The 18,440-nt window shown below is 43.2% G+C and overlaps 1 protein-coding gene across 14 annotated transcripts in view; it reads right to left on the reverse strand.

The window, feature by feature from the left end:
- Positions 1 to 18,440, reverse strand: part of TRPM3 (transient receptor potential cation channel subfamily M member 3) — a 418,053-nt gene that overhangs the window by 121,529 nt on the left and 278,084 nt on the right. For all 14 annotated transcript variants that reach the window (XM_083701876.1, XM_083701865.1, XM_083701870.1 and 11 more), the window contains exons 3-6: positions 18,197 to 18,401; positions 13,435 to 13,648; positions 12,245 to 12,369; positions 5,073 to 5,244 (exon numbers count right to left, since the gene is read on the reverse strand). In XM_083701876.1, coding sequence (XP_083558002.1) covers positions 5,073 to 5,244; positions 12,245 to 12,369; positions 13,435 to 13,648; positions 18,197 to 18,401 — 716 coding nt within the window. The remainder of the gene's footprint in view (positions 1 to 5,072; positions 5,245 to 12,244; positions 12,370 to 13,434; positions 13,649 to 18,196; positions 18,402 to 18,440) is intronic.

Genomic DNA, 18,440 nt, shown 5'->3' on the forward strand with positions numbered 1-18,440 from the left:
TAAAAGGGGGCACCAGTCTGTGGGGGCTAACCATGCTTCTAACCAAGCTCAAAGGGGATTCCTCAGCCATGACCCAGAAGTGGGAATTACTGGGAATCCATTTGCAGGGCTCACCAAACTATAGAGACAAAGTGGGGAGCCAGCATTCCAAGAAACTACTGACTCAGCTATGCAAAAGTCTGGGGGGGGGGGGGATACAATGCACATCATTTGGAAAGATCTACCTTGTTGGCTAGGTGATATCTCCTGCATTCCAGGGGACACAGCTGAGAGCATTTTGATCTTCATTGACAGAGTCACACATTATCGCCATGTGCCATTTGCACAGAGTATGATAATACATGAAGTGGATGGGTGTGCACACCCAATACACACACATGCAAAATGGTAATTTACCCAGGTCAGCTCAGGAGTCCCTGGGCAGCCTACTCCAAAGACTCATACAAAAGGAATAAAATGCTCCATGTAAAAATCAAATTGGGGAGAAAGGCCCTCAAATGTAAGAAATGCATTTGCTAATAGAGCAGAATAGTGTTCATATTTTCATGCAGATACTTCCTAATTTGTAGAATTTCCTTACTTTTACAATAATAATAAAAAAATCAGTTACTTTTAACTGACAGTGATCATCAAGCAAAAACTTGATACAAGATCAGCAGCAAACAAACATCCCTTACTGATTTTATATTTAAACAAGATTAGTTCATTCCAAGCTTACTTCAGAAACAGATGCAAAACCCAGACACAAGGAAGTTATTTAGTCAGGTCTCTGGATCACTGGTTCTAAAGAAAGTCAAACGTCTGTAGCCTATGATTCTGATTTAGGAACAGTGTTCACAATTAAAAGGAAATGTGACTAGCAAGCAAGTTCACCATACAGAATTTGTCCCTGGAAGCAATTATCTAGTTATAAGTTCAAAATAACACTTTGCAAAATAACATGAACGTGTATGATACTGTGATATTATTACAAACTATATAGTTTATGTATTGTTTTTTATTAGGAACAGGATGATCTACACAAGATTTCAGATTTAAGGATTCTGTTCTCTCACACTCAGCTCATCTTAGATGCAACTTGCAAAGCTCTTCTGATCTCCCAATAAGACCACCTTGCCCCACACTGCTACTTTATGTGTGCCCAGAGTGGTTCAGTGGAAATGCTCAAGCAAATTTGACATAGTGACAAATATTAATTAGATTTAGGTGAGAAAGTAACAAGTATTCAACCAGCTGGTAATTGGGGGGGAAGGGGCTATGGGTTGTATGTATCCAATGTAGCACTATGTTAAAGTCACTTACATCAGCAGAACTCTGTTGTGCAAAAAAAATGCACAAGCAGGCTGCTGGTGACTTTGTTACACAATAGATTGCACAATCTGTTTTACAGTGAGTTTCTGCAAGCATAACAGTTGCACTGGATTCCTGTTGTGCAGCATTAAAACCCACCTGTCCACTAGCACAATAGTCTTTGTGCTACCAAACAGAAAACACTGGCTACAGTCCTATAAGAAAAATACACTGACTTGCTCTCACCCATGTCTTATTTTCAGATTCCCCAACACAGGAAAGGCCACGATTCATCAAAGACTAAGTAGTTCCTAGCCAAGTTTCTGCAGCCACTCAGCCTGGTCCCCATCCCGTGGGGTGCAGTGATTGCTGCAGATACTTTTTTCTGAGCCTTACCAGGATAGAATATGAGAACATGAAACTGTCCTGCTGGATCAAGCCAAAGACCCACCTAGCCCAGCATCCTGTTCTCACAGCAGTCAACTAGATGCCCATGGGAAGCCTACAGGCAGAAGGTGGATGCAATAGCATTCTCCCCAAGTGGCATTCAGAGGCCTCCTGGCTCCAACAGTGGCGGCAGAACCATTGTGCCTACAGTTTGCAGTCTCACATTACCTTATCTCTGGTCTGAAGCTCACACTGTGGCTGAGAATGCAAATAATGATGCCTCCACCTCTGACACAAAAATAAATTTCCCTGATCTACTCAAAGGGTACAGAGATCCAGTCAAATGTTTTTTTCTTGCTTGCTTGAATATTTTCTCAGCACAAGAGCAATGTTTTAACATGTTATGCATTGTAAGCAAAGTAGAGATTAGAACGTCTCACTTCAGAAAGCGCATTACAGAGAGTATTTGAGTGGCGTAACACATCATTTTGAAGGTCAGTAATCAAGACCAGACAACTTTAGTAATAAAGGCACCATGGTTGGTTTAGTTTTAGCATGGAATTCTCTATAGATGGTCTGTTGATAATACATTTATTTGGCTGTGAGTCTGTGAAATCAGGCATATCAAGCTAAGATAGAATATATACTTGCAGTATGTAATATTATCATCTTTCAAGAATAAGTGCAATATGAGGAATGTAAATTCAGCCAAGCCTATTCAGAAATGAGAAAAGAGTAATGAATCAGCCGTGTCATACTCTAGGAAACAAAGTAAGTGGATTCATTCCAATTTTCAAAAGTACTGAATATAGTACATGCCAGAACGCAATGTGCAGAAATGTCACATTCACTCTTAGCAGTGGCTCTCCAGCTGTACATCTTCCAAATGTCCCATGTCAAGATCTAAAGCATTTTCACCCAATCAAGCAATATCTGCTCTCCAACATTGGGAGGAAATACTGAAATGGCAGAGATTCCACCCACATTGAGACCACAGTAGACAAATTTACACACAAAAATCAATATAGAGGTAGCAGCAAGTGATGGTGGGAAAGGTGACATAATTTTGTCTGATGTGGCACATCTGGCCATTAAATCCCTCTCAGTGCCTTTGGCAATATGAAAATGGCATTGGAGCAGGCAGTATCATGAAAAGCCAGCTCAGACCGTTGGCAGCAAAAAGAATACCTCGCACTTGGGAAACTAACTGGTTTAGTGTAGTGTGAGATTTCAGACAATAATCTAGTTTATCAGAGTTTTCAAAGATTATCAGAGGCAGGAAGAGAAGTGAAAGGTACATAGAAGAAGCGCCCTACATTATAAACTGTCACATCATCGTAATAATACAAAGTAATACAAAATGCAGGTGATTCCTGTAGCTCACAGATGAAACCCTTTACTGCATGACAGGCCCCAAAGTTGCTCTATTGCCCCTGTGGGTGAGGAAGTGGAAGCTGGAGAATATTACCATTTCATTTCTCCCATGATTATCAAATAAAGTAAACCTGGATGTCACAACTGGTTGTTTTCTTTCCTTATCCCATCTTTTACAACAGGCAGGAGAAAGGAAAAAAGGAGGATCACTTCAGCTCCCAGTAGCTTTTAAGAGCCACAAGAAAATACATGACAGCAAAACTAAACAGAAGTGTGTTCCCCTTTTGAGAAATAAATGAGGTGCTGGTATTCATTTCTTGATACATGTGCAGTGGGTGCCAGCATGAAATGGGTTTCATGGGCAGCAAAAAAGAGGCATCAGTACTCTATACTGCTGAGTACTGTCCCCCCCCCCCAAGCCTCCAGTGTTCTATTTGCCCAACAACCACAAGAGAACACAATTTATCTCCTGGTCTAATCAGGGAAGGGAAGGGGAGTCAGGAAAGAACTCCTATCACCCTTAGCAACTACCTCTTTGGAGTACTGTGACAACCATAGGGTTAAGAAGCAGTTCTGAGATAGTGAGAAGTATTTTGCAAAAACTAGAAGAGGCAGACTGCAGCCACTATAACTGGAAGCTTATGTAGCCAGAGCATCTTAGTTTTTAAATGTGTGCTTAACTTTGGAGTGACTTTAGTTTCTGTTGTATTTATGTAAGTTTTTGATTTACAGTTTTATGTTTAATTGTTTATTTGAACTGTCTTTTCTTGTCTATTTGTAAGAGTTTGGATTTCATATCCTGCTTTATCACTACCCAAAGGAGTCTCAAAGCAGCTAACATTCTCCTTTCCCTTCCTTCCCCCCAACAACCACTCTGTGAGGTGAGTGGGGCTGAGAGACTTCACAGAAGTGTTTCTGGCCCAAGGTCACCCAGCAGCTGCAGGTGGAGGAGCGGAGACGCGAACCCGGTTTCCCAGATTACGAGTCTACCACTCTTAACCACTACACCACACTGTAAACCACTCTGAAAACTTTATATGGGGTATAAAAGGCAGGGCCCAATTCCCTTTAAACCCAGCATGAGTTTGCGGGCAAACCAAACTCAAGGCTTGCTGGAAGGAGTGGAGCTTCGAGAAGATGGATCTCTGGCTGAGCTTTACTGGCTGAAGTCTCTCATAGAATCGTAGAGTTGGGAGGGACCCAAGGGTCATCTAGTCCAAGCCCCGCAATGCTAAAGCATCACAGCTAAAGCATGCATGGCAGATGGCCACCACCAGGGCAAGTCCTCCATCCTGGCTCAGCTGAAACTGGGTCAAGTCCTGAAAGTCCAACAGTTCTTGTTTTATATCTTGTTTTATATATTATTGGTGGGAAACAAACATTAATTCTTGCTGACGGAACAGGTGACAGCAAGACTTACAGGGTGGGGTGGGTGAATGAAAGGGGCTAGTGGGCCATCTAGCTTTCCCAGCCAAGGGAAAGAGAGACCTGGCTTTCCCAGACCATTCAAAGACTACTCAGATACAGCAGTAACAAGGCACATTCCTGCCTTTCCTTTTCCTTTGAAGTATGGCTGCCTGAAACAGAGCATCAGCCAGCAAGCAGGAGGCATGGAAGGCTGCCTTCGCTGGTGAGGCCTGTCTTTTGACCTCATGACAAGTAGATTCCTAAATCTGGGTACTTCTCAAAGTGACCTGAAGCTGGAAAAGAACAGCTTGATCATTTCCATAGTCTTTTTGGATCCTGGGCATTGTCACATTCAGTTTACCATTGCCTGCCAATCTTCTCCTGCCAAGACGCTTCTAGCTTTTAGATACGCATAGCACAATCACCTTCCCCACCCCATCATCTGCTAAACTTTCCCTCGGCTCTTTGGATTGTCATTTAGAATTTTGATTGTGAACCTTCCTGTACAATATTGTGGCCTGGACCTAATGAAACTCTTTACTGAGGCCTGATGATGATGAACAGATATAGCCCAGTGCACAGTTATAGAACAATGTACAAAGCAGGATGCTTACTTGTATTTATCTTCTGGAGTGAGATGTGCTTTTCCAACTGTCTGCGAAGTTTCACTTCCGCACCATATTTTCCTGTGGTCCCATTATCAGCCAGTATAAAGTGAGAGTGCATACTGTTGAGCACCGTCAGCTTACTCATTGGATTGGACATTGTTTGGTATGGCCGTACCACCTGTACATCAGAGGGGGGGGGGGAGCAGAGAATGCAACCATGGTTTGAAATTCCTGATAAAGGATGTTCTAGAGGTAATTCGCTGGTAACAAGTTGTTGCTGAAACAATTTTTGCCAGTACTTGCCAAATTCAATATATGAATATTTGTTTTCTCACCATAAAAAGAGTTTTTAAAGACATTTGGAAATTTGGACCTGTACATATGAGATCCATTGCTACACTGACATATCATGTTAGAAATATCAGCACTTCCATTATTCATTTGTTGACCTGAAGTAATATTATATTTAATTATGGAATGAACTTATGAATAAACACATATGAAATGGACACAGATTAGAAAAAGACATATCTATCCCTCCCTACGTCAGATCAAGGCAAGGTGTTTTCCAAACTGCTCAAGAGGGGGTTCAAACTGAGTCTTGTGGTCAGTGCCCCTCTTACTAACTGCTACTCTCCGAATTGTTTGCCTTAGTTCATAATGTTGCCCTAATAATGTCCTTTTACCACATTAGCTCCTACATGTTCAATATTGAGGACTATCCCTGCTTCCGGGTCTGGTCTTCCTCAGATGGATACTGGAATCAGCAAGGGAGACCCACATGACCTGAAGGTGCTGCTGTGCAATGCCAGGTCAATGATTCATAAGACCACTGCCATCCATGACTTGATCGTGGATGAAGGACTTGACCTGGTATGTGTGACAGAGACTTGGTTGGATGAAGCAGATGGGTCTGTTCTTGCCGCTGCTTGTCCACCAGGTTTCTCTTACAAACAGCAACCCAGGTCATGTGGGTGGGGAGGTGGGGGTTGTAGTGATTTTTAGGAAGTCATTAATTTGCACCAGGTGTCCTACTGGGAAGACCCAGCTCTCTGAGTGCATTTTCTGGAAGTTGGGCAATAGGGGCAGTACAGGATTCCTTTTGGTATACCAACCCCACCACTGCACCTTGGATTCCCTGCCTGAGCTGCTTCAGGTCATGACAGATGTTCTCCTGGAGACACCTAGTTTGGTTGCCCTGGGGGATTTTAACATCCACGCCGACACGACCTTACAAGGGGCCGCTTGAGGCTTCATGGAAAACATGGCCTCAGTGGGGGTGTCCCTGAATACCTGAATACCAACTCATAGTCACGGACATACCTTAGACCTGGTGTTCACCTCTATGGATGTGGATGATTTGACACTAAGTAAAAGTGAAACAAAAGAAGTGTCATGGTTGGAACACTTCCTTGTGCAATTGGACTTCTCCGTGACCCTTACCCTCTGCAGGGAGGTGGGACGAATTTGGATGGTCCGCCCCCACCACTTAATGCATCCAAATGTTTTCCAGAGAATGGTAGGGGATGCTTTATCCCATGTAGATGGCCTTTCAGCTGCATCCCTGGTGGCCCGCTGGAATGTGGAGTTAACCAGGCCTATGGACTGTCTGGCTCCGAAGCGCCCTCTCCGATTACATGGAGCCTGTTTTCTCCAGGGCTGAGGGCAAGGAAACAATCGCTGAGATGGCTAGAGCACCGGTGGTGGGAAAACTCATTCTGAATGGGACCAGACATAGGTTAGAGCTCAACGTTGAGCCTACCAAGTGGTGCTAGCGATGGCAAATGCGACTGTCTTCACCTTCAGCAGTGCCATCAGGGTACGGTAAGGGTCCCAAGATCTTCTGCAATGATTTTGCAAAGTTTTTTTGCAGATAAAGTTGCTGAGATTTGAAAAGAGGTAGACGCCACCGTGGGAGCAGGGCTGGGGCGGAAGAGTGCCAAATTCCTGGTCTAGTCAAGCTGCGTGGGATCAATTCCAATCTGTTACCTCCGAGGATGTGGACAGGCTGCTTGGACGAGTGAAACCGACCACCTGTCTCCTTGATCCTTGCCCATCCTGGCTCATAAAAGTGAGCTGGAAAGGGCTGGGCAATGGGCTCTGTGGGGTGGTGAATGCTTCTCTCTGTTATTAAACCGCTTCTTAAAAAAAAATCGCCCCGTCTCAAATCTTCCATTCTTGGGCAAGGTGACTGAGTGAGTGCTTGATGAACAACTCCAGGCACACCCGGAAGATGTAGACCATTTGGATCCCTTCCAGTCGGGATTCAGGCCTCTTCATGGGACTGAAACTGCCTTGGTCGCACTGGTTGATGATCTCCGGTGGGCTAGGGACAAAGGTGAAAGCTGTTTCCTATTTCTGCTGGATCTCTCAGCGGCGTTTGATACCATCGACCATAACATCCTTCTGGACCGTCTAGAGGGGCTGGGAGCTAGGGGCACTGTTATACAGTGGTTCCGCTCCTTCCTCCTGGGCCGTGTTCAGAAAGTGGTGTTGGGGGATGAGTGTTCGGACCCCTTGACCCTCACTTGTGGGATGCCTCAGGGTTCCATCCTCTTCCCCATGCTTTTTAACATCTATATTTAGCCGCTTGGAGAGATCACCAGGGGGTTTGGGCTGGGTGTTCATCAGTATGTGGATGATACCCAGCTCTTTTAAATCAGAACCAGTGAAGGCAGTAAAGGTCCTGTGTGAGTGTCTGGAGGCACTTGGAGGATGGATGGCGGCTAACAGATTGAGGTTGAATCCTGACAAGACCAGTACTGTTTCTGGGGGACAGGGGGTGGGCAGGTGTGGAGGACTCCCTGGTCCTGAATGGCGTAACTGTGCCTCTGAAGGATAAGGTGCGCAGCCTGGGAGTCATTTTGGACTCACAGCTGTCCATGGAGGCGCAGGTCTGGTGACTAGGAGTGGCCGCTGAGACTACATAACACTGGTCCTGAAAGACCTACATTGGCTCCCAGGACGTTTCCAAGCACAATTCAAAGTGCTAATGCTCACCTTTAAAGCCCTAAATGGCGTCGGCCCAGAAGGAGCGTCTCCACCCCCATCGTTCTGCCTGGATACTGAGGTCCAGCGCCGAGGGCCTTCTGGCAGTTCCCTCACTGTGAGAAGCGAAGTTACAGGGATCCAGGCAGAGGGCCTTCTCAGTAGAGGCACCTGCCCTCCCATCAGATGTCAAGGAAATAAAAAACTATCTGACTTTTAGAAGACATCTGAAGGCAGCCCTGTTTAAGGAACTTTTTAATGTTTGATTCTATTTTTAATATTCTGTTGTGAGCCGCACAGAGTGGGTGGGGAAATCCAGCCAGATGGGCGGGGTATTATTATTATTAATAATAAATATTGTTGGACCAAAGTTCAATTTGGATAACTGTTTTATCAGTCTAACAGAAGCATCCCAAATCTGAAGTATATTTTACTTCCAATAACATAAGAAGGCTGAGTAAGATTAAAAAGTTACAGTACCATCATGGGAGTCACTTCTCTGCCATTTCTTCCCATGGCACTGCTGTACCATCAAAGGCCTGTGATTACATTTGTGGGTACTATGAAGCTGTCACCTGAGAAAGATCAGGGAGCAGCTTTGCAGTAAAGATCACTTACTTGCAGGCATCACTGTTGCAGCCATTAAAAGCAGTGCCCAAACAAGTTGCAAGAACTGTGACAGACAGATGTCTAATATTTGAAGAGGAGACACTGCTGAAAGAGCAGCTCAAAGTGGGGTGGGTGTAAAAGCAGCTTAAGATCCTAAATCAGACTATTCATGCAAGTTGTTGTTGTTATTTAGTCATTTAGTTATGTCCGAATCTTCGTGACCCCATGGACCAGGGCAAGTCATGAGACACAATTTTCTTAGTTCTTCAACCATATTGGACCACCAGAATGTAATCTGGTTAAGGAATATTGGCAAAAGATTATAAAGGTAATTTCTGGATTATTTCAAATAAACATAGAAGTTAATAGGGATTTGTTATTTTCGGGAATACTGAGAAATAACAAAGTAAAAAGTAATAAGCAAGAGTTGTACAAGATTATGATTTTAGCTGGAATGCTAGTTATTCCTTTGGGATGGAAAGAAAAGGCCAAATGGAATATGGAAAAATGGAATAATTATGTTTTTGAATACGTACAATCAGAAATATTTGCACAGATAGTGGCAGAGGATAGATGGGAAAATAAATGCCAAAGAATCACAAATAAATGGGCATTTTACAGGAACTGGATAGAAAGAGGCGAAGCCAACCCTAACATACAAGCTCGAATGAACAGACTGTGTACATGGATAAAGATATGAAGAAGGAAGGCCTGATTGGGTGGGGGGGAGGGCTGGAGTGGGGAGGGAGGGGGAAGGGGGAAAAAAAGTAAACCGGATGGTATTTTGAATTGATTTTGTTATGTAAGCCTTTTTTTAGAAACCATATATATTAATGTTATGTAGTTATGCATTGTAGTATGAATGAATTTTGTTTTGTATTCTTTGTTTTATAGAATACATATAATAATGTTATGTTACTAAGCAAATTTAATATAACAGTAAAAGGAAAAAACAAACAAAAACATATTGGACCACCATAGTGGACTACAGCTTTCTTTCTGTTTCTCTCCCCTCACTGTCCAAGAGCGTCACAACATTTAAGCAAAACATACCACAAAATAGCAATTCAAATCTGGATAAAACAGAGAGAAAAATATTTAACTTTGAAATATATCCTTCTCATGCATGCATACTTGCACACACCTTCTGTGTGTCCAATTCATGTGCTAATTTTTTGCCTCCCTTTTTGCCTCCAGCTGTGTACAGATAACAAAACCAGTTGCTTGAACTGTCATAAGCAAAGGTTGGTAAGTAGCCATTATATATAAAACTCAGCCACTGACTAATTATACAGTGTGATCACCACTCAAAGACACAATTCAGAACTTATAAACTAAATTTAGGGACTGGATAAATGCTTCAGTTTGCTTCAGTCTATAGTATCTGTTCCAGAATCAGTTTCCAGTTTGTTTCAGTTTCCATTAGCATATTATCATTCTATTCCAAGCTTTCTTTACTTCAAGGATTGTGAGCCAGGCACCCTGGGCTCTCTCTCCATGTGCCATGTGTGATCTTGAAATGCTTTCACCTGGTGAACACAGAGCATGTGGGACATGTGCCTTCACAATGTACCCAGGTTGTGACAAGAGAGTGAAGGAAAAGAATACAATTTTGGATTTTGCTGCATAAATCATTGTTCCTAGTAATTATATGTTTCTCTGCCAGGTGTCTGGCAATATTTTCTAGCAAAAATTACCTCATATCATATCCCTACAGAACCTGTTAGAACTAATTATTTGTATAAGCTCCAAGTACACTGTTACTGAATTTCATCCTTGGTGATATAGCCTTGATTTAATCAAGCAGTACTCTTGCTGAAGGAGAGATATACTATTGTTCCTCTCCATCATAGAAGCAGAGGACCTAGCTGTTAAACCAGGGGTCAGCAACCTTTTTCAGCCGTGGGCCGGTCTACCATCCCTCAGACCATGTGGGGGGCCGGACTATATTTTGGAGAGAAAAATTGAACCAATTCCTATGCCCCACAAATAACCCAGAGATGCATTTTAAATAAAATCACACATTCTACTCATGTAAAAACACTAGGCAGGCCCCACAAATAACCCAGAGATGCATTTGAAATAAAAGGGCACATTCTACTCATGTAAAAACACACTGAATCCTGGACCATCCACAGGCGATTGGGCCGCATCTGGCCCCTGGGCCTTAGGTTGCCTATCCCTGTGTTAAACCCGTCAGAGAACTGAAACGGAGTGGCTTCAAGGAAACTAATGAAAAGTTCTTTTTCAGCCTTGCTTGCAGGCAGCAACCGCAGGTATCGATGCAAAGCATAAACACTGGCAGCAGGTGTGTGAATGTGGGTGAGACAATCTTAGAAGATTATTCTCCATTATTTTCTTCAGAAGAGTAAGGATACGTCCAGACAGATGTGGATTATGTGATTGCTGCTGCTCATGCATGGAGGTGGTTTGCGGCATCCACATAATGTCATTGGCAACAAAATACCTATTTAATTAGGATCCATACCTTCCATGTTTTCATACTTTCACATTTGCATGGTGAGTGGTGTAGTGTCTGGAGCTTTAGACTTGGGCCACATTCACACCAGACATTTAAAGCACCTTGATACCACCTTAAATATTCATAGCTTTCTCCAAAGAATTCTGGAAACTGTAGTTTCTTCAGAGTGCTAGAGTTGTTAGGAGGCCTTTATTCCCCTTCATGGTACTCCAGTTCTCAAGAGTTCCCTGTGAAGAGGGACTGTTAAACCACTCTGGAAATTGTAGCTTGGTAGGTATTGAAGGGGAATAGGGGTCTCCTAACCACTTTCAGCAGGGACGCAGGTGGCGCTGTGGGTTAAAGCCTCAGCGCCTAGGACTTGCCGATTGAAAGGTCGGCGGTTCGAATCCCTGCGGCAGGGTGCGCTCCCGCTGCTCGGTCCCAGCGCCTGCCAACCTAGCAGTTCGAAAGCACCTCCGGGTGCAAGTAGATAAATAGGGACCGCTTACCAGCGGGAAGGTAAACGGCGTTTCCGTGTGCGGCTCTCGCTCGCCAGAGCAGCGATGTCACGCTGGCCACGTGACCCGGAAGTGTCTCCGGACAGCGCTGGCCCCTGGCCTCTTGAGTGAGATGGGCGCACAACCCCAGAGTCTGGCAAGACTGGCCCGTACGGGCAGGGGTACCTTTACCTTTTTAACCACTTTCAGCACCCTTCACAAATGACAGCTCCCAGAATATTTTGGAGAAAACCTTGACTGTTTGCATAGCAATGTTAGGTAGTAGCAGTGGCATAAGAGGATAGCTATATGTCCTTCAAGGAATAGGTCCTTTCTAAATGATCATTTCCCTCTTCCTCAGAGTGACATCCTCCTTTCCTGAGACCCTCATTCTCCATGACAGCAGGACAGCTATCAACCTGGGAGCAAGGCACAGCTCATCTACCAACCCCCGTGCCTCTCTCTGCTTTTCAGGTCTGTCACCTTGACAGTTTCCTAGAGAGCAGGGGCACATTGCACAGAGGACACACCCACAACTTCTGCCCTGCCCAAAAGATCTGAAAAGCCCAGACTTCAAGGACATATTGGCAAAGCAATGCACTGCAAGAAATGTAGAGACTTACATCCTTGCCAATCAGATCCTCTTGATTTTCTACAATTCCCCAGGGAGCTATTCCAATAGTGCAGATCTTCCCTCTTGACTTGGAGGCATGGTCTTTCAGTGCATCCCCAACATGCCGAATAACTCCTGTAACGTATGGATTATGGCAAAATATCAAAATAATCCCCCAGTAAAAACAAAACATTTATGTAAGTAGCAGTAAACAGGCATAACTTTACCTTTCTAAAATGCTAGGAGTTTTGTGACTCTATACTTTAAAAAAATTGTGATAGAAAATCTCAAATACTGAGTCTTACAAACAAATTATGTAACTGGAATAAGTCTTGAAAATTAAAAGGGAGAAAGTCACCCACTGTGCCATGCATGCAGAAGCTCTGGAGAGAACAGAGGAACTGCAAGCTTGTATATGTCTTCCACTGCTCATTTGCCTTCACAAAAAAATTGCTGGGTACAGAGACTATACCTTTAAAGCACATATTGTTTCCCTCAAAGAATTCTGGGCACCTTCACAGAGTTACAATTCATAGCAACCCTTAACAAACAACAGTGCCCAGAATTCTTTGAGGGGGGAAACATGCTTCAAATCTGCTTTATAGGTAAATTATCTACACAGCCTTGGCTTAGAGAAAAGATGTGACTGAAGAGGGGGAAGGAAATTATGGCCCCGTTTGGGCATGATGGTAAACCATTATGAATGGCTTATGGGGGATGTGATGACCTCACATGCTTTGCTGCTCTCTACCAGCCCAGGGGAAAAACAAACCACAATCTGGGGCTTGGAGTTAGGTCTGAAACAGGGATTACAGTTTGCTTTGCTCTAATTAACTACAATCTGCAGTGAAGGTTTGACTGGGTTTTTCTAATAGCAGCTTTCCTCCCAATGCAATTGGTAATGAGGTGGGATTTTTTTTCAGGATTGGGGAAAGGGTTAAAGTCCTATCCCCATCTAGATCCTGCTAAGAAAATTTACACTTTTAAAAACATATATATTAAATGCAAACCATGTATTTAATGCCACATTTAGTTTGAATGATGTCTAGATAGAAATGTATTAAATGAACATAATGCTGTCTGCTTCATTTAATGCAGTGACAGGATTTTTTCAGGATCCTGTGACCATGAAAAAGCTTTTTATGCCATAGAAAGAATTCCATCTGCTCCAGGGATTTCATTCTGCCAGGTTATTGTTACCTGTGTTTACTCCTCCAGTAAATATCCATGCTCCAGTTGTCATGGCAGCTTTAATGAGACCTTTCCCAAAGACTTGCTTGAGCTTTGGCTGAAGTTCAAAATTCTGGAGACCTCCATGCACAGAGATGAGAAGTTTGGGAAGTTCAAGCTGCCATTCCTTGGTCATCAAGTGTAGAAGAAGATCAGGCTTTGTGTCAAAAGACACACGCACATACTACAGAAGGAAGGGCATTGATTTGAAACAAAAGCAAAGAGTGAAGACGAGAAGCTGGTAATAGACATGCAGCTGGAATATTTACACTTGATCTTAGCCAAAAGACCAAGATGCATCATCAGTCCATGAATTAAAAAGACATTCATTAGGATTTTACTGAACTTCTGTACAATGGAATTTATGTGGAAGTTAATACAGAACCAGATCTCAGAAGCATTTGGTTGAAAATCCATCTGTTAACATATAGTTTGAAGAGAAGTGCTACTTAACCAAATAAAATGAAAAATACAAACTCAAGAGAGTAAGATGATTTTCTGCAAAGGCCTTCTTACGTGCCCCCAGGGTGAACCAAAATCTACAGATTCCTGGATTCCTTTTTTTCCTTTCTTTTTCTTTTTAATGTACGCTTCTAGTATTTTTTTAAAACCTGAGACATGAGTCAAAACTGAGATAGAGGAGGAAAACATATGTATGTTTGTGTAGACTGTGAGAGGGAGATAAAGTGTGTAAGAGAGGTGGAAGAGAGATGTGTGGTCTCTCTCTCTCTTGTGTGTGTGTGTGTGTATGTGTGTGTGTGTGTGTGAGAGAGAGAGAGAGAGAGAGAGAGGGAGAGAGGTGCCAAGCATGAGCCTGTGTCAGAGAGTGTGATGTGCCCACATGTTGTTATCAGACTGATCTAAAAAATGGCAAAACTTACTCAGCTCACTCCACAGTAGTCATGGAGCAACTTGCTAATGAACTCAGGAGAGTTTACAACTCATATAGCATGGGAGTCTCTGTGTCAAGTTGCTTTGAGCAAGTCACTGGCTGCATTCAGAGGAAACTATAAACTATGTGGATGTGCCAAGGCAAATCTCAGCTTCTCAAACTCCTTTCTCCACTCTTTCCCTCTAACATGGCCACAAAGAGGTTTCACTTTCATTTTTATCTGATGGCTTAGAACAAATGGCTTAGAACAGGGGTGGCCAACTCCCATGAGACTGCGATCTACTCACAGAGTTAAAAACTGGCAGTGATCTACCCCCTTTTTTAGGGGTTCAGGTATAAGTTGTTGAGCTTTTGGGGAAAGGAAGTAAGCACCATTTTGGGGGGTGGCTCAGGCCAAAGTTGTTCAGCTTTTTTTAGGGGAGCCAAACTGGTTGAGCTTCTTTGGGGGGAGCCAGTGATCTACCACAGACGTCCAGTGATCTACCGGTAGATCACGATCTACCTCTTGGACATGCCTGGCTTAGAAAAAAGGGGAACTGGAGAGAGGGAAGAGTTTGCTGTTACCTCCAAATGCAACCACTCTCAGTCTCGTCTATCTCATAATATTGTGAGGATCAAACAGGGTAAGAATTTGAAAGTGGCTTCTTTCTTCTGCACTGGAAAAACTGAACTGTAGTTTACAGTGGACTGATGAAGCAGAATGGATATGGCTTGACTTATATGAAAATTCACAATTGTGGCACATTATTTTTGAAGATGATGAACCGGCAACACCATTAACGCTACCGCTTACAGGAGAAGAAGAATAAATGGAGTGTTGTGGCCTCAAGTTTACTAAATTATATTGAAATGGATGAGCAAGTTCAGTGCACAATGTCTAGCTCTAATAATGATTTTCTCAAACATGGTAGTTGTCAGAAAGTATTAGATTGTAGAAAGAGTTTATTCAATGTTTGCTAGAGGAGCAAGTACCAGGCCTGCCCAACGGTTTCTCTTCATGCCTGCAGCACTGCAGTTAAAAGCCAAGGGCAGTGAGGGACCTTGACATGGTGTAATCAAGGTTAACAAGCTTCATTGAGAATGAAGGGTTGCCATGTGATTTTGTGTTGTTGAAAGACAAGTTTCTGGGTTTGAGGAATTTGGCTTTTTAAGCTTCAAATAAAATTTTATAACTATTGGAATGAAAAAAGTAGTAATGCCATTTCCTATTGTAGACAGCATTAATGTCAAGGAAATTTGAACAGAAGCTTGCAGTTTAACCATGAAAATACTGACCAGGCAAATGCTACCAGGTAATGTGGCCAGCCTTCAGTAAAGCTATCATGTTAATTTGAAAATTAGTAAGATAATCAATAGAAATAAATTTCAAGTGAACATGAAGCAAAGAGCAAAGTATCTTCTTTCTGTGAAGCAAACAAATTACTTTTATGGAGATAAGCTGAAAAATTATAAAACCACACATGGAGGTTTGCATTGTGTTTTAAAGTTTTCCTTGGAAGCCTTGACAATAAGCATTCCCTCATTTAATAAATGTGACACTCTGCACTGCAGATAGAATTTGGTTATTCTATATTAAAGAAGAACAATTTTAATAAACAATACATTTCTGTTACATTTTTTCCTACTGCAGAAAGCAGTGGGAGTTGATCTGCTGCTCACCCATCAGCAAAACCCATCAATCAATTTCCTTTATTCGACTGATAGTCAGGAATAAAACATTACACAATACAGAATTATAAACTAAAACATCAAAGGGGTACATAAATAAGGTAGGGCCACAGTACTATACCTCTCATAGATAACCCACATCAAAGCATTCAGTTATACGTTTCCGACACTTGAGTGCCAGGAAAAGGAATTTAGCCACTGACAAAGTTGTTTTCCCAGAAGACTTATTTAGCAGATATGCTGTCTGCTTTCCTCTTTGTCGGGAACTGAGGTGGGGTAAGTATGGAGTTATAAGATACTGTCTTAAATCGTTGTAGAAGGGACAGCTCAGTAAAATGTGCTCTGTGGATTCTACCTCACCCAACGCACAGTGGCATAATCTCTGGTCATATGGGACTCCTCCATATCTTCCCTTCAGGACCGCCGAGTCAAGAACATTCAGCCTAGCCGCAGTAAATAGTCTGCGGTATTCCAGGTAGTGAATATCCGCCAGGTAGCGAGCTGGAGCAGCCCGATACAACTGCTCCCCCAGAAACAACCCAGGTTTCACATGGGCTATGTCCTCCTGTCTGGCAACATCCCTTAATCTTTGAGCGATCACCGCCTTTGCGTGGCTATACGTCATGGACTCTATATAAAGGGAGGACAACCCGCACTTCTGTACTTCCTCCACTATCTCCCCTTCCCATGGAGATTTAAAGTTATCCCTCAGAATCAAGGGGGCCAAACCTCTGTCTGAAACAGAGCTTGAGCCATAGCCATAACTTCGCTTTTAGGGCCACATACCTAAAGGCTTGACAACCGGTTTCCAATCTCATGATCGCACCTGCCACGGAGGGGGGGATCCTGAGTATGGCCCTGAGGAATTGGGTTTGGATAGATTCCAATTTTTCATAGTCCCTACGTGAGCCCAAGGCAATGCCCACCAGCAGAAGAGGGAGGACTTTCATTTTAAAGAGTCGCAAGGCAACTTTGACAGTTTGTGCCTGTTTCTTGGAGTACAGGGTTCTAATCACCAAGGCTGCTTTGGATGCGTTCGAGGCTATGTATTCTCTGTGCACCAAGAAGGACCTATTTGATCTTACAACCTGACCCAGGTACTTGAAGCAACTGACCTGCTCTAAAGGAATACCATTAATTGACCATAAATTAGGTTTCAGTTGAGCAGCAAAGACCATTATTTTGGTCTTAGCATAATTTAGTTGGAGCTCGTGTTGGGTCTCATCAGCAAAACTGATAAAACTTTTATTTTATTTGGCAACAACAGTGGCGTAGCGTAGGGGGTGTGGGGGGGCGGGCCGCACCGGGCGCAACATCTGGGGGTTAGGGTTAGGGGGCGCAAATCCACGGGTTAGGGGGCGCAAATTACTTGCCTTGCCCCGGGTGCTGACAACCCACGCTATGCCACTGGGCAACAGTATCTAGTCCTCTGGGGTCACTTTATGCAAAGCCGTCAGGCTCACATTTATCTCCAAAAACTACTGTTTGCCAACAATGTGAAACATCTTCCTATTGAACATGAGCTCACTGTAAAACTGAGCAGTCTTTTGTATTGTATTAGAACTTGCCTTACAATTTTAGGAAAGAACAAGGTAGATGCCTTCCTAGAGACGGAGGGCGGAAACATGGAAACACTGCTGAAAATGAAAGCCATGTATTGGCTCTCTACTCCTTTTGATTTTATTGTATTCCAATATAATTACACTTAAGCCCCATGCCTAACTGCAAACATGCTTGGAAAAACATTTTGGAATTACTGAGTTAGACTATTGGTTCAGCTAGATCAGTATTGTCGATCCTGATTGGCTGTGGATCCAGAGCAGTCTTTCCCTGCCCTACGTGAACATGTGAAGGATTGAACCTGGAATCCTTTGCATGTACAGCATCTGTTTTGTGACTGAGCTGTGGTTCTTGGCCACATTTCCCCCAATGCTATTTCCCCCACTGGCTACCTTTTAGGTTGCAAGGCTCCTTGGAAACATGAATTTACCCATATTACTGATGCAACTCTGTAATGCATCAGTGATGCTAATGTACATGGCAGAATAATCTGCACCATTCCCTAGAATGTGCACCCAAGACACACACACACAGAAATAAAAGGAAACATGAAGTAAGGAACTTATGAAGTAAGGACCACGTTCTGGCCTAAATTATGAGGGTTTTAGTTACCATGGCTTTATTCGAGTGACCTCCACCTTGGAACTCAATGGTTCCAAAAGCATCAGTGGGACTGAGCTGAGTGTGCTTGCTGATTGACCACTTCTCTGACTGGATGTCATTTCGAGCAAGCCGGCTTTCATTCTTCTCATTCTGAATAATCGAGATGCTTGGAGTAAGTCCCACATGTTGACCTATTAGGCGCCCACAGCAACACCTATGGCATCAAGCAAAAATTACTTGTATTTCTTCACAA

The sequence above is a fragment of the Podarcis gaigeae genome, assembly GCF_964106915.1.
Source record: "Podarcis gaigeae genome assembly, chromosome: 11".
NCBI classification, from domain to species: Eukaryota; Metazoa; Chordata; class Lepidosauria; order Squamata; family Lacertidae; genus Podarcis; species Podarcis gaigeae.